We start from the raw sequence: 24758 nt of genomic DNA, 5'->3' as shown, positions 1-24758 counted from the left end.
CAGTATTGGCAGTTTTAAGAAAAAAGGAACAACAAACTGAAATAACAGTAGATTATAGGGATAGGTAATTAGTCAAGAGAAAGACATAAAAAATCTGTGCAGAGAGAAAGGACAGATTCAGAGCACAGATAGTGCACTCTCTCTCTCACACACACACAGAGAGAAACAAGACATAGACAGTACAGTTGTTTTATGACATTCCATGCATTATAATTCTTGTGCACAAAACAATGAAGAGTTGTGTTTATTACAGTCCGCTGGTTTAGTTAATGAATGCAACAAATATCCATACCAGAATATTGTTGAAACAGTTTCTAATGATAGATTTTTTAGCAAGCTTCAGTGTTTATATTGACACAAGTTCGTAACTGAAGTATGCAGTCCCACTCTGTATGCATTTTCAAGCTGGTCATTGACATCCTTTAACAATTATCCGAACTGTACAGTGTACAGTGGCAGGACTTTTTCACCTCTGACCAAAAAAACAACAAAGGGAATTGACTCCCCAACCTGCTGAATTTCTTACAAAAAAGAAAAAGGAACAAAAGGAAAAAAAAAAAAGTAAGTAAGGGGGGAAAGGGGATAAAATAAAGAAACGCCCCAGACAAAATTGATTAGGCCCTGATCTTTTCAATAGCTAGAAATGCCCCATTTAGAGACATATGTGTTTAAATGAAAAAAAAAGAAATAATACAGTATATAAGTTTTTGTTTTGTTTTTTATTGAAAAGGATCTGAATTGAAAGGTAAAAGCTGATTAGGGATTAATCAAATTTTTTAAGCAGATTACAAAAGTGCTTAATACAATGTGCATGGAAAAAAATATAACATTTTAAGAAAGTTTTTAGATTAAATACCCTACTATAGAATATAATACAGTCTAGTCTGCACCATTCACATTATTAATTCTAAATATAAGTCTGTAAGATTATAATTTTGTATTTATGCAATAAGGAAACATGCTTTACAGAAAATGTATTTATTTGTTATAAATCATCTAAGTTTTTCATTTACAGTGTCAATATAATGTAAGTTATGTATTTGCAATTTCTTGGTTTCTGCATGAATTTGTCATGAAATGTGATCTGATTTTCAACAAAGTCACAAATATAAACAAACCCAATATCTCTAAGCTGATAAAAGACAAATGCATTAAGCTGATATTGAAGCATTGCTTAAAGTTAGGAAAAGTTTGGTGATGGTAAAAAAAAAAAAAAAAAAGAATTGTTTTAATATTTGGTTGAATCATCTTTGACAGCAATAACCTAAAGCAAGCGCTTCCAGTAAGTGTGGATTCCCTAGAACATAAAAAAAAAATTGACCGTTCTTCTATACAGAACTGCTTTAGTTCAGCCATATCCTTAGGATGTCTGGTGGGAACAGCTGTATTGAGGTCATTCCACAGCATCTGTATTTTGTTGTGGTCTGGTTCTGACTAGTTAGATTTTGTATCACCAGTCATTCTGTAGTACATTTACTTCAGCTTACTGGCATTACTCTGCTGTACCACCCGGCTCCTTCTGAGGTTTAGTTTGCCATTCTCCTGTAGGATACTTTAATAAATGTGGTAATTAATTTTCCTCCTCAAAGGCAAGCAGTCCAGGTCCAGAGACAGCAAAGCAGATACAAATCACGCTGCTTACTCCACTTTATAACAGTGCGGAGGATATGTTCATGTTGGTATGCATTTCTATTTTAAAGCAATACAACATACTGTATGTAGCTCTGTGTGTTCGTCACAAACAATTCTATCCAAGCTTCATCTGTCCACAAGACATTTTCTGAGTAGTGTTATAAAGTATCAAGGTGGGCTTTGGAAAACTTCAGGCCTGTTCAATGTTTAAGGTATGGTTGACTCATGAACAGGGATGGTATTCATCTTCAATAAATCCTTCAAGATTTTAACTGTTGTTCTAGGATTCTTTATCATTTTAGTGAAGTGATTTTAGCTGGGCAACCTTGTCTATGGACAGTAGCCACCATAGTCACCACGTCATAGCCGTTTCCATTTGTTTAACTGTGGACTGATAAATATATAAACTTGTTGACATGATTCTGTAACACTTTCCACCTAAAGTTAAATCTTGTGACTGTGAGCATAATTTGTTCCAGAAGCAAGCTTATACATCAAACCACTCGTATATAATTTCCTCACAGGAAATAATAAAAACTCGAAATGATTAATTCCACAAGCCAAAAATATTCATATAAAAATAATTAATAAAAAATATAAAGTACAAATAAAACAAATTAACCTGCACTTTACTTTTACTGTATTAAGAATCATTGATGAAGTAAGACAAAAGAGGAGAGGAGCAGGGGCTACTGTGTAGGACGATGGCACACACACAGTAACGGGATCGCTGCTCTAATAGAAAAATATCTTTAACATGGAACCTCTCCACTGACATTTGCTTTTGCCTCCTTTTAAGGATTTCACAGAAATGTGACATTGCATTATCACTAAACAGATTCACCTCCCTCACTGTTGCAGCATTTTCAACCTTTTCAACCGTTGTTGCAGTACAGCTACTAAATAACAGTCACTGCCCTTGGACACAAAATAAATACACAACACATGGTCACAATGTTATAACGGATGTTGACTATACGAGTGACACACGTGCACTGAGATTGAGCATGGGAGACAATTACCCATAATACCGTAGTGCACGAGAAAGAAGAACCATTGGCTCAGATGTGATCATGTGACGCTCTGCAAAAAAAACGCAGGCGTAAGACCTCGCTCATTTATGAAGGTGAAATTAATTTTTTCAATTTTGCTCGCCCTGCAAAACGCTCGCAGACTGAGTTACTCACAATTCAAGGTTTCACTCTACATGCAAATCTTGATCGTATGTCTTCTGAGATCTCTTTTTTTTTATTTGTGAGGCATGGCTTTTATCAACAGATGCTGCTTTTGAATAAGACACTGACACTGTTTAAGTTTTTCTACGTTATACACGAGGTAGCTCTATTCCACACATCCATTCTCCTTTCATTGACTGGATTTCTAACACCTGGCTCCGGTTAGGGTTTCGTGACATCAGAAGCTAGTGTTTTACTTGCTTTTTTATCAATATTTAATAGGCATGTTCAATAAAGTAACGAAGGATCGTGGGTGTTTGTATTTAATCAGCCTAGGAATTTAGTTTGTTTATATTTGTGACTTTGTAAAAAAAACTGATCATATTTCATGGCCAATTTATCCAGACAAACTGGAAATTGCAAATAGTTCACTTATGTTTTCATGCCACTGTATAGTATACTCCAACTTTGTCTCACCTTTAACTTCCCTAGACAAATATATTTAAACACCAGCATTTACTGCTGTCCCTTTCATTAGTAGTGCTTAAATACTTCTAGTATCAAATGATAACACATCCCTTGTGTTTTGTGTGTCATTATTAGAACACACGAGAATGAAGAATGCGAGAATGCATGCTCAGGAGTGGGTGCAGTATTTAGGCACCATTTATGTGAGATGGGACTCATGTTCAGTGTACACAATATACTGTAATCATTAAATCCATGAGAACTCTGCTGCCACCTCAGGTGATATGCTGATTGAGCTCATTTGCGTTCCCAAATTGCCTGAAGTGTGTGAATAAATATGTGTTTGTGTGTGCCCCGTGATGGATTGGCACCCTGTCCAGGATGTACCCCGTCTCCAGGCCTCCCATGACCCTTTACATGATAAGTGGTAAAGAAAATGACTAAATGAATGAATAAATGAATGAACTAATAAATAGTAGAAATCTTATGCTAATGTGTTTCTTAGAAGAAATGGCCATTTTTGCAAGCTTAGGTAAAAAATTAATCAGTTAGTCTTTCTGCTATATCAAGTTCCTGCTGCAGAATGCACCAGAATTATAGACCCGTACTGTATCTACCACAAGTATTTCTAAAATCAAAACTAATTACTTACAAATACAAGTTACTTACAACTTACAAATAATGCTCATCTCAGTTTGCGGATAGAGTAAAGCAAAGTTCTATAAATTACAAATATATAAAAATAATAAACTTTATAGTCAATTAATAAACACATTGAAACATGATTTTGTTTTCTTTACAATTAAATTTTCTGTTTCTTCTACTTTTTTATTTACTATTCTCTCTTACATCTTTTGTTTTGGTTGTTTATCTTTTTGGATAAACTAGATAGTAGCTTATCTAGTATGAATAAAAGGTCAGATGAAATAATATTTGGATCTCAAATTAGCATTATTGATTATTGATTCTGTTTTTAAATTTCTGATTGTTTTATTAATGTCTTTTTCTGCTTCATTTACTTTTAGAATGTTTTTTTTGTGTGTGGTTGTGTTAAAACTACAGTATATTTGTGTATATACGGCATTGAGGGGACATCCTTAATTCCTGACTGTGTGCAGATAAAGGATGAGAAGAAACCACCACCGACTCCCCAACCTCCTCCTCCCCTTTCTGTTCTACCTGGAGGATTCCTTAAGCAACTTGTGAGAGAGACAGAGAAGGAGACAAAGGAGAAAGAACCTGAGCTTAAAGAAGAGAAAGTGGTGAGAAGCTCTGTTTCTTATTTTTATGGAATTTGTACTTGTATGCAGTGTTTTGTACTTATAAAGATGTTCTACACCCTTGCAAGACCACCGAATGTTTTTTCCCTCTACAGCCAAGCAAATTAAGTGAGAACCTAGTCCAGCAGTTCCTGCTTCCAGATGAAACTCCACCCATCTTGGAGGCAGAGATGGCCCTCAGAGCAGAGCAAATGGTCAATGCTGCCCTGACAGAGAATAAAAAATACTTCCCAGATCAGATCCAGAGTCCAGACTCCATGAACCAGAAAGATGATTTCATTGTCAGTAAACCAGATGTCAGTGATCATAAACAGGAGAATGATTCCAACCTATCAAAGTTTCCAAAGGTGTCGGCTAAGGAAGAACGAGAAGAGGCACGACTGGATTTAAAAGCAGTTAAGGAAGACAATATGAGAGAAGTGAGACAAGAGCCAGAAGGGCAGCTGGCTGATAACACCCTAGCAGAGGAACCCAAGAAACCTGTGGTAGGTTTTGTTGTAACAGCACACATAAATTGAATTTTGTGTTCAGACTTACAGTAAAGCATTGCTATTAACTGCAAAGACTAAGCATGTTTAATAATTCTGAAGATATTTGTCCCTCAGATGAGGTCATTCCAGTTGCCTAGACTTGCTAATAAAACCTTCACAGACTCAAATGAACTGTAGAAATATATAAAAATGACTGTGGCAGCATTAGAGGTGTACCGAATTAGACAAAGGTACACAACATTTGGCTCAGCAGCTAGCATGGTTCCAGTTAAGTCATTTATTTTACATACCGCCTGTCATGGAGGGCTTAGAGCCTACAGTGTGCCAAGAAACTCAGGGCACAAGGCAGGGGACACCTTGGATCTGGTGCAAACTGATTACAGGGTAAAGGTGTGCATACTGCCCAGGGTGTCTGTCGTCTTGTGCCCCAAGATCCCTGGAATATACTCCTGTACAGGTGGTATGGAAAATAAATAAGTACATGTTCCTCATTGCAAGTTACACCTTGACATCAGTCAATTCAGTTCATGCCATTGTCTTGTATGCAAAATAGGTAACACTTCATGGGTAATATTTTTTTATATACATGGGTAATAAGTTATTTGGCATGCAAATACTAACCCAACTGGCATTTTGTCATTTTATAAAGCTTATTTCAACAAATTTCACCTTTCATGAGCTTTGTTTAAATTGACGCCAAAAAACACTTGAGTCAAGTAAACATTTTTAACAGACTTTAGTCTCACATAGGTTATCACCAGCTTAATGTACAGTAGTGCAGGAGCCTATGGAAGTGCCAATCTTTTCCAATTAGCCTGTGTTGACAAGATGTCACCCCCTTGAAATTAGGGTCAACAAAAATCTCAGTTAATTCATATCAACTTGACATAACTGACAAACATTTAGACAGCTAATACTGTACCTGTTGGAATAAGTCTTTTTATGTTCCTGTACACTGCCCGGCCAAAAAACAAAGTTGCATATGCTAACATTAGTTTGAACGTCTATTTTTAATCTGTTGATGGGATAACTCTTAGTTTACAGTTTATTTAGGCGATTTCATTTTATTACCGCATCATGTTCCTCGCCTAGACCTTGCACCAACTGAAGCAGCTCACCGAGACCACCCCTGTGCATGATAAGTGCATTGCTTCATGCTCTTCCTACCTCACCATGCCACATCTATTACTCTGGAATACAATCAGTCTGAATCCATCAGACCACATGACCCTTTCCCCACGTTTCCCAAATTGGCCTCACTAAACAAGCAGTTTTATGGGGCAACGCAGCTGTTCAGTCCCATTTCTAAAAGTTATTGTCACAGTGCATGAAGAAATCTTACTTTCTTACCAAAGTATTTCAGTTATATCCATACACATTATTTCTAACCAATTTCTTCCCTGAAGTCGATGGTTTAACACTTGAACAACAGCTAAAATTCAACGAAATGCGAGAACCACATGTAATAGTTTATGAGCAGATGAGTGAGTAACTGAAGTCTTCTTGCAGACAGAAAGTGCTGAGTAAGGGGCCTAATGGGTAAACAGGTGAGGGTGTGGGGAGACTGTAGCAGTTCTTAGTGGTCTGGTGCTGGTGATGAATACAGCAACAACAAATGGCAAGAACAGAAATAGATACATGCTAGAAGTCTTGGCAAACAGAATCCAATCCCAAAGGAGCAAATGATGGTCAGAGATCAGGTAGACAACAGGGCCAAAGCCTGAAACAAAATCCAATTCCAATAAACATTCAAAAGTTCCAGTAAACATGTACTATTAGGGAGACTAAGCAGAGACAGAGCCCAAATGTGACTAGATAGGAAGTTACTGAGACAATGAGGCAGACATTTGAAATGATTTGTTGAGTTACTGATAAGGAGCAATCTAAAAACAGGACAAGCAGACCAAGTCAGAAATAGACTGATTGCTAGAGAGCTCAAATATACCATAAAGAGACAAAGAGGAACTTGTGACTGAGGCATTTATAGAGCAGAGAGGAGGGTTAATTGAATAGGATGAAGCCGATTGGGATTCACCGATGGAGCATACTGTACCAACTGGGTGGGACGAACTGCAATTTAGGAAAAAGGGTGAAAAACAAAGGATCAGGAGCGGATCCTGCTAAAGGTGGACTGCAACTTAGAAGGAAAGAAGGTGAAGAAACCATGAAAGCATCAACAGATTATGGCAGGGGTTAAAAATATGTTGTAGATTTCTGACCCAATTCCAATTAGTTTAGCAAACTCCTTTAATATTTTCTTTGCTAGATGCAGGTGAATTTTGAAACATGATTTTTGGCCATTTAGTGTAGTATATGATGAAAACAAATTCATGTGATTAATTGTGATTAAATATTTTCAGCTGATTACTTGGATGATTCTCCATAGTTAAATTGCAGTTAATCGAATAATACTCTTTTTAACATGGGAGAGGACAAATATGCTTGCTTTATGAAAATGCATTTTTTTTTTATTATTGCAACAATTTAAATTTAAATGACAAATCCTGTCCAGAATATTCTCCAGAATACAGTGGAACCTTGGATTACAAGCATAATTCGTTCCAGAAGCAGGCTCGTGTCCCAAAACACTCATATATAATGAAAAAAATAATGAAAACTCAAATTATTTGTTCCACAGGCCAAAAAAAGAAATACATAAAAATAATTAATACAAAATATAAAGTTAAAATAAAACAAATTAACCTGCACTTTCCCTAAAAAAAAAAAAAAGGAAAAATAAAAAGATAAGTGTTTCCATCTATGTGCGCAGGCTCTGTGTGTGTGTGTGTGTGTGTGTGTGTGTGTGTGTGTGTGTGTGTGTGTGTGATATGCGCGCATTAGCGGTAAGACTGTTTTATCGGAAAATTAGCAAGGGACATCGCTAATGACACTCGCGTGAGCGCATACTAACGGAATCACTGGTGTAAAGTAAAAGAACAAAAAACTTATGAACCTGCAGGGGGGCTGGGGCTGTAAAGGTGTGAGAGTGTGTGTGTGTGTGTGTGTGTGTGTGAAGGAGCGTGTTGTCAAATTATGCGTGCGCACACACAGAACGACTAACTACAGAGAAGGAGAGAAAAAAAAGACTTGCTTTTGCTTTATACGCGCGCACACACGTGTTATATAGTAAGAAATAGTACTTATGTGATACATGATACTGCGGAATTGTGGGTAATCGTCTCCTCTGCTGGGTCTTAGTGCTCGTCTCTTACTGGTATAATCAACATCCATGCACGCCGTGTACTGTTTACTATAACACTGTGACCACGTTTCTGTAACACATTTTATTTTGTGTTTGTAAGCGTGTGTGTACAGCGCGCGTGTGTTTGCACGCGTATAAAGCAATAGCAAATATTATTTGATCCATTTTTTCTCTCCCTCTCTGTATCAGGCTGTCATGTTTCACTTTACCTTTGAAAAGAATCATGTCAGAGCGGAGTTTCTGTGTAAGGCAGAGAGTGTGTGTGTGTGTGTGCGCGTAATTTTACACCGTGCTCTTTACTCACAACAGTACACACACATACCCCCCTCCCACACCCCCCTCCTCTTGGCTTCCCACACACACACACACACACTCTCTGTCGCGATTCTTTTCAAACGTAAAGTGCTGGTTCATTCATTTATTTATTTATTTTTTACTTTACACCAGTGATCCCGTTAGTATGCGCTCACGCGAGTGTGACTAGCGAGGTTCCTGGCTAATTTTTCTGTTAATGTGTGTGTGTGTGTGTGTGTGTGTGTGTGTGTGTGTGTAATGTGCGTGCACACAGCGCCTGCATGCCCAAACGGAAACACTTATCTGTCATTTATTTTTTACTTTTACTAAGGTAAAGTGCGGGTTCATTTGTTTTATTTTTACTTTATATTTTGTATTAATTATTTTTATGTATTTAATTAAATTAACCTAATTTGGTTTACGAGTGTTTTGGAATATGAGCCCGCTTCCAGAATGAATTATGCTCGTAATCTGAGGTTCCACTGTATATCTTTATTTCCCAAACTATGGGGCAGGCCAAGAGGCAATCTCACTTACTCATTGTCTCTGTTGCTATATTCTGTGTCATGGGGGGACTGGAGCCTATCGCAGGAGACTTAGGGCAGGAAGTGGGGTACACCCTGGACAGGGTGCCAATCCATCACAGGGCACACACATCCACACACATCCACACCCTCACTATCGGCAATTTGGGAAATTGCAATTAACCTAATCAGCATGTCTTTGGACTGTGGGAGGAAACCGGCCGATATTTTGTTGATTCTATAAAGCTGTTTCGCAACCATAATCATTGTTAAAAGCCTTACATAAGAAACTGAGTTGAATAGAACTTATATTTACAGATTTTGTGTGTGTTAATTGTGCATTAAAAAATTGCATTGAAAGGAGTTTGTGCTAACTCGCTATTATTATGATAACTCTGGCAGCCCCATATGGCAGCCCTCTTAGTACTCATCATTATGATGTTTGCAGTTACAATAATATAATTAAATTTCTCTCTCTCTCTCTGTCTCTCTTCCTCTCTCTCATACACACACACACACACTTTCTGCAGAGGGATGTCTGGTATGAGGCTGGTACAGTGTGGTATGTGCATAAAAATGGCTTCAATCTTGGTGAGTTTGTATCGCACAAAAACAGATATTTACTTTGTTTGAACAAAGGAACTTTTTTGTTACTACAGTATCTCAGTACAGTAAGCATGGGCAAAGTAATGTGTTAGATTAAATTGCATTCTATTCTATTTTAAGGTCTAGTCTGTCTAATTAACTTGTGGCATACTAGCTCAGTAACTGGTTAGCTCTTTTCAGCTCCAAACACATTTTGAAGATGGTCTTATTGCTGTTGGTCAGGTCTGCTTGGATGAAACATTTGCAAAAATAAAATAATACAATCCTAATCTATTTTGTAACAAACAGCCACTCAGCTTAAGCCTGATGAGGGCACACCAGAGCTCCCTTATGGGACAGTGAGGGTTCGACTCCACGCAGATGGCTCTGTACATGATGTCACACAGTACGAGATTGAAAAGGTGAACCTGTTTTTTATAATTGTGCAATTGTAAATTTAACTTAAAGCAGAACTACATTAAACATCCCTTGGTATTGAATTACTGGAGCATCAAATGATTATATATATACTGTTGTTTTTTTTGCAGTGAACATGAGGGTTAAACTTCATACAATTAAAAACATCTACGCATAATATTTAACTGTGTATTACAACGGTTCACTCTTTCACAATGGATTGGTTGGTTTTCTGTCCACAGCTGAACCCACCAGAGCTGGACCTGTGTGAGGACTTGAGCCAATTAGTGAGTCTGAATGAGTCAAGCATCCTGCATACTGTGACCAGCAGAGCCAAAGCCCACATGGCTCTAACACATGCTGGACCAAACCTGCTGGCTCTCTGGCCTCCTGTACCACTACATAGCAAGGTATCTTTCACTTATGAGCCTTCTAGACTGCGTGACTAATCCTTTGTCAAATGCATGGTTCTAATTGAGATGTTCAGCAATCAATATTAGTTTTACTGATCATTTACAAACCTTTAATTCATTTACATATTAAATATTAAATAAGCCTTTAATTCTATGTAAATTTGACACTTTAGATCACATTGTTTTAATAAGGGCATAAATTAGGCCCATAAAATTTGGAAAATTTGATTTCAATCTATGAGAAAAAAATATATACTTTAAGCTTCATTTAAATGGCTTTGACAAAATGTGGCATTAATCGTTCAAGAATTACAGCCATTTCCATGCAAACATCCCTAAGTGAAAAGCATGCTGATAAAAAAACAAAAAACTTGACAATTCATTAAAAACTATTATGGGTTTGAAGCATGGTGTTGCACATACTTTATCTCTTCTTCTTCTTTCCCACTTCCTCTTTAATTAGGGGCTGCGTAGCCGACACTGGGACACATGGGAAGCTCCTGCTCCTGTACAAGCGCTGGTACAGAAAGTTTATAAGTCCATGGTGAGCCAACGGAAAGACCAGAGTGTAGTGGCTCTGGGCCGTAGTGGCACAGGAAAGACCACCTTGTGCCAGACTTTTACCCAGGAACTTCTCAAACATGCTGGCACAGCAGGAGAAAACTGTACCTGTAAGTTTATCTTCCATAATTTAATGGATATGTAGAATGCCAAAATCATATACTACTTAGGGTGAAGGTTATAACCTGGATACTACACACTCATTCCATGACTTTTTCCATGGTTTGTTGGGAGCTGGACAGTGTGTGTCAGAATCATAAAAACAGAATTGTGCCCCTGAAGAATCAGGCTGGGAAATTTCACTGACCGCTGACTGACAGTTTGAACCCAGCTTGTACATAGAATGTTTTTTACATCTCACTGCCAGTATTACACCGTTCTGTTGATGTCTTAAAGTGCTTCTTCGCAGCTTTTTACTGTTATGTAAAATTTACTGCCCTTGCATAAATTCAGTCCTTAAAAGTCTATGATGACATTTATTTAAAAACATAACTGTAGTGAAAATGATTGACAAGTTCTTAAATGATGATACATTTAATATTTGTGAGAAGCTTTGAGGCCTTATAATTTAGAGACAATTAAAGCAGTAATGCTTATAAAAAGTTACCTAACCTGTTCTTTATTTAGATTAAATAGTTTAAAGCTTAGGCGGCACGGTGGTGTAGTGGTTAGCACTGTCGCCTTGCACCTTCAGGGTCCGGATTAGATTCCCGTCTCTGTGTGCATGGTGTTTGCATGTTCTCCCCGTGCTTGGTGGGTTTCCTTCGGGTACTCCGGTTTTCTCCCACAGTCCAAAGACATGTATGTTAGATAGATTGGCGTTCCTAAATTGCCTGTAGTGTGTGCATGTGTGTGTGAGTGTGTGTGTGTGTGCCCTGTGATGGATTGGCACCCTGTCCAGGGTATACCCTGCCTTGTGCCCTAAGCCACTTAAGATAGTCTGGTGAGAAGTGGTAAACCCTATTTTTCAGAAGGGTCAGATTATTAGTCTTCATCAAGCAAAGAAAACAACCAAGGAGATTGTTGAAATGACTAGAATCGGGTTAAGGATAGTGCTCCACAGAAGAAATGTTGTTGAAACAGAAACATGATTGAGTTTTGTTTGAGATCACTTAACAAACCTGATGAAGCTACATCCCAGACAACCCAGACAATTACGTTTAATAGTGATAGTTATATCATTTCTATATACACAATGTGATGATTACTCCCATTGGGCATTAAACAGCAGTATTGCCAAAAGAAAACCACTATTTACTGTAGTTCAGCTTACTGAAAAAAAAAAGCCTTTAATTTGCTAGAGAGTATAAAGAGTGGACTTTGTAAAAGATCATGTGGTCTAATGAGTGTAGACTTATTGTAGACTATTTTAGAGTGATGGGCATGAATCACACCAGTAGATTGTTTCTTCCAGATGGCATGGCCATATTCCAGGACAACAATGACATGATTCCTCATGTTTCCTGAAACACTTTTTCATACTTTTTTTACTTTTTTTTTTTTTTTTTCACTTTTTGACTCATTCATTTTTTTTTTTGGATGGGTATTATATTATAATTTTATTTATTATGCAAAATTACTCTTTAAAATAACTGTTTATAATTACATCTGAGAGTTTTCCCTGTTTCAAATGTCACTAGAAATTGTCATTACAATAACCACAAAATGACACCTATTTAACACAAAGCTTACATGCTGTTTTAATATAGCATTTATTGTATAGTAATATTTGAGCTTCATTGAATTTTAAATAATGGCCAGCATATTGTTCATATTCACCATTATGTGTGTGTGTGTGCTCACTCGCAGTGGAATATATTTAAGCTTAATGTTTAAGGGGTTTTGAATAATGTTATACTGTAGCTACCGCCTTATTTTGATGCTGCCAACATATGTTGATAATTAAATGTGTGTATTTGTGTGTGTGTGTGCGCGCGTGCACATGTGTGTGTGTGTGACCCAGTGGAGCGTCTCCAGGCCATGTTCACTGTGCTGCACTCTTTTGGCTGTGTAAGCTCTCATCAAAGCGAGGCCTCCAGTCGATTTGCCATGGTGTTTTCTCTGGACTTCAACCACAAAGGACTGGCAGCTGCAGGACACCTTCAGGTGCCTTTTTACTAATCTTTTTTTCATATCATACAGTACCTCTTTTATTTACTAATATTGATGTTTCTCTGTCCTGTCTCACAGACCATGATGCTGGACAAGTGGAGGGTTTGCCATAGGCCTGAGGGAGAGAGCAACTTCTTAGTCTTCTCCCAGATGCTGGCGGGACTCAATACTACAATGAGGTCTGAAAATATTTGTTAAAAAATGATATGATATGACATAATATGATATGATATGATATCTGTGCTCAGGCTGTATTCCAATGAATAAATGTAAAACAAGAAAACAAGCAGGTTAGCTATTTTTTATTTAACTACTATATACTGTTGTCAGGTTTTCTTTCCTTTGGGTCTTTAACTGGATCATAACTTTTTTTTTTAAATAGCCTGTGGAAGTGTTTAATGTTAACTTTTGGTACATAAAGTTGTGGTCTGACATTCGGCAACTAGTCTTTTTCATGGGACAGCATGATTGTGGAAGAGATTCACAAATATTTAATATTGAGGCTCCACAGGATTAAAAGTAGCCTGCTTTATCCATTCCACTGCCAATTTTGATGTGTGTTTAGGTTAATTGTCCTGTTGTGTTTCAAATACTTAGCTGATATTTTAAGGTCATGCTGAAGAATTCAGTGTAGTTCACCATGTGTTCCATCTAGTTTGAGCAGAGCACCCGATCCAATGACAGCAAAACAGCCCCAAAGCATGATACTGCATCCCCCAGGCATAGGAGTTATTGTGGTGTTCTTTGGGTTGAATGCCTCATTTCAGAATTTATACCAGAATGCTTTTTATTTGTCTATGCTCAGCAGCAAACTTTAGCTAAGCTTGAAGATGTTGATTTTGGAGAAGGGGCTTCTTCCTTGGATGTCAGTCTTTCAGTCAATGGTAATGTAAGACACTGGTGATCTGGCGCTTACTGTACAATTTGTGGTAGGTCTGTGCGTGATGGTTCATAAGGGTTTCATAACCAAGGGAGCCAATTTTCTCTCAAATGAGGCTGACGATTTGAGTGATCTTTCAAACCTTGGCAAAGTGGCCCGCCAATAACTTGGACTAATGTCCAATGAATGTTGTTTAGAAAATTTCTCCAGGAGACATTCCTGATGTTTATGTTTTGAAATTTGTCTTTATCTTCTAGGACAGAGCTCCAGCTTCACCAATCACCAGAAAACAATTTATTTGGCATCAGTTGCCCAACCAAGGTAAGGAACTGCACCAAATTCAAAACAACAAAAAAACAGTCACATGAAAAAAAAAAATTTCAAGTAAAAAATCCGGGGTAGGAAAAAAAGAAATATTACCCGGGTACTAACTGATTTTTATTTAGTGTAATGCAAATCCATTAGTTGTTTCTGTTTTTTTTTTTATTATTATTAATTAATTAATTAATTAATTAATTAATTAATTAATTAATTAATTAATTAATTAATTAATTAATTAATATTGCAGAAACGCATTAATCAGCAATGACATTAAAACCACTGACAGGTAAAATTAATATAATTAAGTGTCCTGTTTTACAGTGGCACCTTTTAAGGAGTGGGATATCCCACAAAGAGCTACTGTAGCAGAAATTGGTAAAAATGTTATGTTAGATAAACCATAAATAAAAAGCAAGAAGCAAGAAGAAGCAAAAAGCAAGAAGCCAGTGTGATACAATGTTCTGCCTGGGAAACTTTCACATTACTGTGACACACCACAGACTCAACATTGTTCCATAATGGCAGTAGCTTTATTTATCTAAATAATGCACACTGCCACACTGCAAAAATAAATAAATAAATAAATAAAAAATCAGCAATGGTTTTAGAAACATGACAAAGTGTTGAGCACTGACACTGAATCCTTCCCATGAGCTTTAAAGATGCATATGTTAAAGCTCAACAATAAATTAAAAACTTTGACTTCATGTAATTTTGCTGGCAAGCATTCTAAATCTCTGTCTCTAATCTCTAATAATAATAATACTACTACTACTAATAATAATAATATAGATAACAAATCTATTAAATTCCTCTACAGGTGGATGAGAAGCAGAGGGCTATAGTTGAGTTTGGAAGACTCTTAGCAGCCATGAACACTCTTGGGTTTTCACCTGATGAACAACGGGCTATTTGGCATGTTCTGGCTGGAATATACCACCTGGGTATAGCTGGGGTATGCAAAGGTGAGTCTGCAGCATTTGCAAGTCAAGTAGATCTTTTATTGTCATTACAGCCATAAAAAACAAATAAAGTGTACACAGTACACAGTAAGATGAAATAAAGTTTCCTCTAGACCCAAGTTTTAATATAAACAGGTTTAGTGTTAAAAGACATCTGAAATAAATAAAATAAATGATGATAGATCAGAACACTGACAGTGCAGAAGTGTAATAAATGAGAACAATCACTGTGTCGGCGCTCTGTAAAAAGTGCATAAATGAACCAACTTATCAGTATTTTTAAAGTGTCTGCACAGGGAGGGATAAAGTTACTTAGATCCCTAGGGGATATGTCAGATCTGTAATTTAGTTGGCTAGAGTTTGTTTCTCTCTAGCCCTATTCACACAGAAATCACACTATAAAGACCTTAAGAAGACCGCCACTTTCACTTTCACATACAACACCAGCATTCCACTCATCAAAGCAGCTGTGACATTTAACACAAGCATCTAATGTGATGTATAACACATGCATGTGAAATACTGTGCATACCATTTCTTTCAAAACAACAAGAGCGGGAGAAATTAATCTTAAGGTACTTTTGCTCACCGTGCACATTCAAATCACTCATCACTCACCTCTGACCAATCATCATACAGAAGGTGGGCTGTGGCAGAAAAGGGTATTTTTATCTCCTAATCAACACTCTTGCACTTTAAACTACTACAAAATATTTTAATGTGATCCAAAAATTAAAACTTGCAACTGCTGGTCAGTCTTAATATCAATCCATACTTCAGTTCATTGTTCTCGATGCGCTTAAACTTTATCATTTTCAAGTATGAAGGGTTGTCTGATCTTCTCTATACTGTATATGAGTAGCGTTACTACTCATCACTGATGGTTAAAAAGTTTGTTGAAATATTTAAAAGGTTAAAGATAAAAAATAAGCTGATCAGCAATAATGTAATCAGTGATATTATTAGTGCAGGTTGAAGCCCACATACTGTACATGTCCGCCTGTCTTTCTGTATGGCAGCAATCTCTGCCTAACTTACTAATACAAAGAAATAAAATGTATAAAGTTGAGTATCTAGTTCACGACAAGTTGTACTTCTTTTGTTAAAACCTCTAATAACTCCACCAATGTCAAGATAGGTATATAATTTAGCATTATTAATTTAGGGGACAAAACCATAAATCTCTCCTGAAGTTTTCTGTACTTCATATAAATAAAATTTTAATATAACCACATCTTCTTCTTCTTCTTAACTCATTAAAGTTTCCTAAAGCTAAAGTATACTTCTACGTAGATGAGTAAGGGAGAAAAATAAGTGGAAAATACATTAGTAACAAAATGAAAAGAAATGGCCTAGAGTGTTTTGTAAACAAAGCACATTGACCAATCAGATAGCACCATTCGATCACATGACCTATGTTGTTATAAAATTGATTAAAAACATCACATTAGAAATCCACAATTATCTGCCAACTAAAGATATATTGAAGTAAATACATGACCAAATTAAGAGCCTAAAGTCCTTAAGTTTTTGTAAAAGCAAACTTTAGGATGACTTTAATGTTTAAGATGGTTTAATAGAGCCTAGATTCAAGGCTTCTTTTACTGATTTTTGCATCCATCATGATGCATTTACAGCTTCATTGAACATGATGGGGCAATTCTGGATGATAGATATGTTTGACTCATCCACTAATAAAACTTGGTGAGATTACAGATAAGACACGTTATCATAATACTACATACCTTTCCATACATACTATAAGTTATCCAATGAAGTTTTAGTGTGTTAAAATAAAGACAGTAACTAATCTGAAAGTTTAACAAACCAGGCTTAAGTACAGCCTCTTTTTGACTTACAAGAAATCTCTAGGAATTTCCGTTTGCAAGCCAATGAAAATCCCCATTGAAAGAGGTAATCCTCGGTGCACAAATTCGGCCGACAAAATGCATTGAGATTTTTTATGTTTTGTGACACGCCTACACAAAACTTTTCATAACATCACTTTTACTCATTTTGAGCTAGACAGAGAGACAGACACACAGACAGAACATTTTCTATGACTGGTTGCAAAAGATTCGTAAAGATATCATTAAAAGAGCAAGTTCTGACCGATGTACAGACAAAACCTTCATTTTATTATTGTCTAAACCACTGGATGCAGTGCCTGTCCCAGGTTCGGATAAAATGGGAGGGTTGCATCAGGAAGGGCATCCGGTGCAAAGCCTGTGCCAAGTTATTGTGCGGATCAGTTGGTCCGCTGTGGTGACCCCTCAATGGGAGCAGCCAAAGGACTAACAACAACATTTCTGTTGGTTATTAGAAGTATTGTTTCTAGCTGCTGTTATTTGTTGAATGCTCTGTGTTAACCAACTTAATTATTAGTCTTAAATCCAGGATCAAAACTTTAGATAGGAGATGTTACATGTATGTAACCCTAACCCTAGCTGTTCATTCTCTTAAATTTTGCTTTGGCGTCCACAACATGGGTATTTTGAAATGTTTTCGATTTCCTTTTTTTGTTCACATAAACAAACAAAAAAAAAAAAGACATTAATTAAATTGAACATGTACAGTAGTTATACTTAAGTTGTACAAAAATCCTCGCAAAGGATTTAGAAGTGTAGGCACCAGATAAAGTTATTATTAATTTAAAATTTGTTATTGTTGAAGATATTTAAAGGCTGCTGAGTCCTTATTTAGAGCCGTGATTGTTTTATAAGGACCAATTTGATGCCCATTGGTGACATAAGCATTTCAAGGGGTCCACCAATGGCACCCAGTTGACATTGTTCCTTCCCACAAAGAACCTGGTCCTCTGTGCACAGTCCTGCCCACTGTAGTTTGCTGTGATGTTTCTGCTGTCAAAAAGATGGCAAGGCAACTTTGTTGAAGACCCATCAGAAAGGGTCCATGCATTTGAAGTCCCTGGTGATCTCCCAGCTGTCCTTTGTATTCAGATTTTGGATGTGTCCCTGTTTTTTAGACAAAAAATCACCATTAAAAAAAAAAAAAAATAATAAAACTTTGTGCCAAAGCATATTAATAGTAATAGTTTGCGCTTTTATGGTATAAGAAAATAAGACGTACTGTAACACATCTTACCCAGGAACAACTACAAAAACAAAAACATTTTGTACATAATGTCAAATATCACATTTTTTTTATCTCCTCTCTGCAGTTGGGCGTAAGCAGTTCTTGAGTTTTGAGGGTGCTCAGGTTGCCAGTGCTGTTCTTGGCTGTGAGGGAGAAGATCTTCACACTTCAGTATTCAAACATCACCTAAGGCAGCTACTGCAGAGGGCCACTGGAACCACTAGAGAGCGCCACATGGCAGAGGATCAAGAGGAAGGTGGAATTGCCTGTCACAATTTTTTTATTGAAAATTTTTAATACAGTTTAAAATTTTCTTTTATTCGGTACAAATCGGTACTTCTTTACAAATCAAAATTCACAGCAAATGTGGCAATGTAGTTTGCTTTGCATTATTTACTGGGTATATATACATATATTTGTTTGTACAATAACAAAGACAGAGGTGCAGTAGCTTACTGCCTTCAGTGTAGCCATGTAAAATGTTTATATTGTACTTTATCTTATCTCTAGGTCCTAAACTGAGTGCAGTTCAGTGTGTTGAGGGCATGGCGTCTGGTCTCTATGAGGAGCTGTTTACTGCCATTGTATCTCTAATTAACAGGTACACAAACATGGATTCATACATACTGTACATGTATACACACCTGCCACTCACATGTCCATGGCAGGAATTAAAAAATCCATTTAAATGTGAGCCGAATGTTCATATGTTAAACATATTTTGTTTGATTATTTTTTTTTTTTCCAGATCTCTGTGCTCCCAGCAGCTAATCTTAGGCTCTGTGATTGTGGTGGACACACCAGGTCTACGCAACCCCAGACACAGTGGGAAAGACAGGGCTGCTGGCTTCTCTGAGTTCTGTCACAACTACTTACAGGAAAGGCTGCTGGAGCACCATTTCACACACACCTTCACTAATGTTCTTGACAGATACACACAGGTAAAGGACAAGCTTCCTGCAGCTTTTGTGTTTGGTTTCATATGATGGACATTATGGCTAATTCTGCTCTGTTCTGACTGTAGGAGAGAGTGTCTGTAGATTTTGAGGCCCCTGAGGACAGTCCTCAAAAAGTGGTGTGTGCTATCGACCAACCAGGACTGCAGGTACCCCTTTTACTCTGTCATTCAATTGATCATATCAGATTTACAATATGATATATGAGCATGTGTTTGTGTGCTCAGGTCCGAGGGCCTGAGGGTGACCCTCGGGGCCTTCTTTGGGTTCTAGACGAGGAGTTAGTCACTCCCAGTTCTTCTGAGAACACTGTTCTGAAGAGGATATGTCATTACTTCGGTGATACAGGTGCTCAGTGACCATCAATGACCAAAAACAGAATTAAAAAAAAAAAATCTATTCATATTAACACTGTGCTTTTTTCGTGTTCTTTAGTGCGTCTGTGTGAACAGCCCCTACAGTGCGAGATTGCTCATGTGTTGGGCTCTGACCCCATCCGCTATGACCTATCTGGCTGGTTTGGTCTGGTTCAAAATAACCCCTCTGCCCTCAATGCCATCTCTATTCTGCAGAACTCCTCTGTGTAATTCCTCTCATGACATGCAAACACTGTAACATTAACAGTTTTATACAATGACCTTAGACTAGGGTGTAAAAAATATGTTTTTTCCTGATATGATTTATTACAGTCATGCATAAATGTTAGTACCCCTCTTATAATTCTGTGTTTTTGTCTAAAAACATAAAAACAATGATCTGGTCGTTTCAGGTCTTATTTTTAGGCAAATGCAACCTCAGACTAACAGAAATATATAACTTTTTCACTGTCATTATTTATTTACGAAAAATGAATCCAAAAAGAAATAAAACATAGGCAATACTAAGTACTTTCCTATGATTCAATAGCGTGCAGGTCCACCTTTATCAGCAATAACTTGAAACATTGAAGTTATTTCCTTTATGACTTTATAATTGTCCCACTTAAGTCCATTTCGGTTTCATGAGTCCAGAGGACATTGTTCAGAAGCCTTATGATTTGTTCAGATGCCGTTGTAACCTTTAAAGTAGTTGTGCTTTCATGTTCTTTTAAGGCAGATGAAGGTTTCTCCTGGCACCCTTCCAAACAAACCATACCCCTTCAGTATTCTTCTAATTGTGTTATCATGAAATTTAATGCTCAGTGAGGCCTGTTGGGTCCTACTGTAGATTTAGCACTTTTTTGTATTTCTCTGAGCATTGCATGAGGTGAATATGATGGGACGTCCACTCCTGGGAAGATTGGCAACTGTCTTGAATCGGAGTTTTCCACTCATGAATAATCTTTTTCACTGTATTGTTAAACTCCAAATATTTTTATAACTATTTCCAGATTGATGTGTAAGACCATTCTTGTGTCTTCTTCTTTTGGAATTGCATTAACACTCACCTGAATGCCCCAGACCAGCAAACTGCTGAAACCTCTGCTGTTATAGAGGTCTGCACACCTGCTGGTGATTAGTCGGTTGTTTGTCTGAGGTTTTATTTGCCTAATAAATAAATAAGATCACATGACTTTCATAATTTGTTTTGCACAAAAAACAACATAGAATTAAAAGAGAGGGTACTATTTAAACAGGACTGTACATTTTAGGGTGTTTAAAATGCAACACATTTTTAATATGATACAATTGGAAGCTCAGTGACCGCAATATATGGCTAAAGAATACTTGTACTAATTCCACTTTTTTCCCTTTCTGGCACTGATTTGATTGATTATGTAAAGAATAACCATATATTTACAAAAAATTGCAAATAACATTTATCAAAAACATTACATGTTCTTATATTTTAAAAAAATGGTTTTAATGGCTTAAATGTCTGAGTTTGGCATGTTTGTGTGTTTATTAGTATCAAAGTTTTACGGATAGTTTCAGAAGCCAATTATATTTCTTATTGCACTATACTGTAGATCCATATATTATCCATGTAGTATCCATATGATCAACCGATCATCCATAACATTAAAACCACTTACAATTGAAGTGAATATCCTTCACCTGTCAAGAAGTGGGAATTACAGTATCTGGGAGCAAGTGAAAAATTCCTTCTTGAAATTGATGTGATGGACGCAGGCAAAAAGTCTCACAGTCTCTCTCTGTCTGCCAGCCATGTAGTAAAGGCTCTATTTGCTGCACGGGCCTCAGTTCCTCCTTTGTGTCGAGGTTTGGGTGGTGTTGAAGGAGGTTCACAGCGCTTTCTGGAGAGAAGTGGGTGTGTGCGCAAGATCTTTACCGGAGGAATGGCTGCTATCAGAAGATACTCACACTGCATCTCTATAAAACTGCAAGTGGTAAGGCTTAATTATGTCATTTAATATGATAAACCTCCTCAATAACAATGAAAATAGACATCTGTGATTCATCAGGTTTGGAATTTAGTTATCCTGTGTCTACATATATTTCTTTCATTACTCCCTTACCCTCTAAACCTTTTGATTTACCCATTTTTATTATTCACATGTTCTTGTTATTTAATATAATTCAAGTAATTAAAATAAATCTATCCACTTTAGACTGAAATTTACACTTTAAGTTTTCAAGTTCTAAGACTGAGCATGGGGTTTTGTGGACCATCTAAACCTTAACCCTGACTTTTTAGTTTGGTCAGTCATCAACTTTGTAAATAATAAACACTTTTACAAAATGTCTATTCCCTTGAGGTGTTTTATCAGTGGTCTGAGAGAAAATCAAATGGTCATCCAGTTAGACCAGCATTATTTGGAAAAGAAACCACTAATAGTAGCCTGCATTAGACAAAAAAATCTACTGACCCATTGCTGATCCAAAATAGCATTGCTAATTCTCATATAAAGAGAGACTAGGATACAAAGATTTTTGTTAAAGTCCTTGACAGCACAATTAGAAGAAGACTGATCAAGTATGGCTTGTCAGGGGACAACCTTTAAAAATAAATAAATATTAGGAAACACCACTGAATTAAAATGAGAAAAAACGATTTTTACAGTTTTTTTTTGTTTACTTTTTTGTAGTTGAATCTCTCTTAACTCTCCTTTAACAGGATGCCCTGATAAGCTTGATTCGTCGTGCACAGCCGGTTTTTCTACAGTGTCTCAGCGCTAAGGTCGATGCTGGTGGCTTTGATGTTCCTGCATTGCGCACGCAGCTGCACTCAACCCACTTAGTACCTGCTTTGCAACTGTATCGTATAGGTCTCACACATAAGTTTACTCACATTCAGCTCCTACTATTAAACCAGAATAGCATTTATTGACAATGCTGAGTTTAAAAACAATTACCATAATCAGACTAGCATGTGACTACTGTCTCTCTATCCCAGGCTATCCTGATCATATGTCTCTGAGTGATTTCCGCTGCCGGTTCCAGGCGCTGTCTCCTCCTGTAATGAAACGCTATGGCTCTGTATTTATCACTCCAAATGAGAGAAAGGTGTGATGATCTAAGTGCATTTACTTGCCAATTTTTCATCTATTGTCATTTCATTTACAATTAAATTTTAAACAAGTGTTCAAAAAACAGATTTACGACTTGTTCTCTGTGATGTGAAACTTGAACAGTAAAATAGGCTTAGCAACTGATGATCTTCTTTTTCAGGCTGTGGAGGAATTATTGATCGAATTGGATATGGATAAGAAGAGTATTGTTTTGGGAGCAAGCAAGGTGGGAGCCTACATTTACATACAATGATCCATGGTTGTCACTGATGTGCATATTTATGGTTCTTTGTGTCCCTGTTTCTGTCTGTCTATTTGTCTATGTTAGGTGTTTTTAAAACGTGGCATGCTGGGAGCACTGGATGTGCAAAGGAATGGTTTGGTCAACAAGTGGCTAGTGCATATGCAGGCCTCCTGTTTGGGGCATTTGGCACGGCAGACATACCGCCGCATGAAGGTGAGACCACAGCCACATATTTCCATAATACAAGACGGAAGCTGCAGGAAAGAATTAGTTTAAATGGAAACAGTCTTTGGTGCCCACAGAAGTATGGTCAGGCCTGGAACCCATGTAGATTGCTAGTTCATTTCCTTGAGCTGCTTTGCCAGTTCTTTGCTGCAGCCACTTTTATCTGCTGTAAGTTTGTGTGTCTTGCTAATTAGTTTTGTCCTAAGTAGGAAGACACACAAAAAAGCATGCTCTAATATGTTGAGGTTCGGAAATGTACCAAATTTGAGATTGGCCAATTCATGATATCTCCTGGATTGGTCTGTTAATTTTTTTCATTTATTCTGGCCTCCTTCATCTGCATCAACACCTCCTTGGATAAGCATACTAAGCGTTCCTAAAAAACATATACCAATTGCAGTTCCAACACTTGACCTTGACTTTCATCAATCATTGTGATTACATATAAAAGTAGGATGTTTGGCAGTTTGGTTCTAGAGTACTCAGGTAGACACATCATACCAAGATAAAAGGATATCAGCCATGACCTCAGATTATTAGTTATTGCTGCTTGTATTGATTTCTTTTTTTGCTGTCATTGTTGATCTTTTATTGATCTCTAATCTCTTATTGAAAATATATAAGTCTGAATTATTGTATACCTGTTCTGAGTTAAGGTGCAACAGATGGCGGTGAGATGTATCCAGCGAAATATCCGTGTTCTGAACAGAGTGGCCAACTGGAGCTGGTGGAAAATGCTGTGCAGAGTGCGCCCCCTGCTAAGCGTTAATATAGATGAACACAAAGTCAGGGCCAAAGAGGTAGGCTATTCATCCGAAATCAAATTGCAGTTATTCAAAGCTCTTGTCAGCCTGATCAGTGTGATACAACTAGATGTTAGGTTACCTTATTATATAATATTAGTTTGTTTATTTAAAATGCTATACAGCAAACTTAACCCTTAAAATAAAAACTGCATTTAGATTTATAAATATACACACACTTGTTATTAGGAATATACCAATTATTTATACATTTATATCGATAAATGTTTTGTTTTATAAGAAAAATCATAATTTTTTAACAATCTAATTTATTCTAGATACCTTTGACATAAAGTGAAATATTTTTTTAGGGTTTTTTTGTTTTGTTTTAATTTAAATGATTCCAAAATTCAGCTCATTAGAATCAAAAATTCAGAATCTCAATATACTGTATTAAAATATTTCATTTGGAGTTTAAGCAAATTGCTGCATACTGTATTCCCCGAATATTCTGTAATAACTCTTCACTATGATGACACAATCTGAACGAAACAATGTACAATGTGCTCCTCAGTGTATGGAGCTTCGAACACGCCGGATGCCCCTGAGGCAAGGCCTTTTAATGCTGTACCCCTTCACTCAGTCATTCGACTTTTCATCAGGATGAAGGTGTACAGTAATGAGCAGAGAGTCTTCATAGTGCCAACCTATTGGGTCACCAATTCA

General features: G+C 36.9%; 1 protein-coding gene across 1 annotated transcript in view; it reads left to right on the top strand.

Moving 5' to 3' along the window:
• LOC128545338 (unconventional myosin-XVIIIb-like) overlaps nucleotides 1–24758 on the top strand; it is a 47403-nt gene that overhangs the window by 2371 nt on the left and 20274 nt on the right. The window contains exons 3-24 of the mRNA XM_053515515.1: nucleotides 4394–4537; nucleotides 4651–5040; nucleotides 9597–9657; nucleotides 9961–10073; nucleotides 10311–10478; nucleotides 10945–11152; nucleotides 13006–13148; nucleotides 13233–13333; nucleotides 14292–14355; nucleotides 15176–15320; nucleotides 18499–18669; nucleotides 18924–19014; nucleotides 19162–19354; nucleotides 19438–19518; nucleotides 19597–19717; nucleotides 19805–19952; nucleotides 21515–21698; nucleotides 22427–22577; nucleotides 22706–22815; nucleotides 22981–23046; nucleotides 23149–23277; nucleotides 23946–24089. Coding sequence (XP_053371490.1) covers nucleotides 4394–4537; nucleotides 4651–5040; nucleotides 9597–9657; nucleotides 9961–10073; nucleotides 10311–10478; nucleotides 10945–11152; nucleotides 13006–13148; nucleotides 13233–13333; nucleotides 14292–14355; nucleotides 15176–15320; nucleotides 18499–18669; nucleotides 18924–19014; nucleotides 19162–19354; nucleotides 19438–19518; nucleotides 19597–19717; nucleotides 19805–19952; nucleotides 21515–21698; nucleotides 22427–22577; nucleotides 22706–22815; nucleotides 22981–23046; nucleotides 23149–23277; nucleotides 23946–24089 — 3126 coding nt within the window. The remainder of the gene's footprint in view (nucleotides 1–4393; nucleotides 4538–4650; nucleotides 5041–9596; nucleotides 9658–9960; nucleotides 10074–10310; nucleotides 10479–10944; nucleotides 11153–13005; nucleotides 13149–13232; nucleotides 13334–14291; nucleotides 14356–15175; nucleotides 15321–18498; nucleotides 18670–18923; nucleotides 19015–19161; nucleotides 19355–19437; nucleotides 19519–19596; nucleotides 19718–19804; nucleotides 19953–21514; nucleotides 21699–22426; nucleotides 22578–22705; nucleotides 22816–22980; nucleotides 23047–23148; nucleotides 23278–23945; nucleotides 24090–24758) is intronic.

The sequence above is a fragment of the Clarias gariepinus genome, chromosome 17, assembly GCF_024256425.1.
Source record: "Clarias gariepinus isolate MV-2021 ecotype Netherlands chromosome 17, CGAR_prim_01v2, whole genome shotgun sequence".
NCBI lineage: Eukaryota > Metazoa > Chordata > Actinopteri > Siluriformes > Clariidae > Clarias > Clarias gariepinus.
The sequence above is the reverse complement of the archived record's forward strand: the minus strand, read 5'-3'. Positions and strand labels throughout refer to the sequence as shown.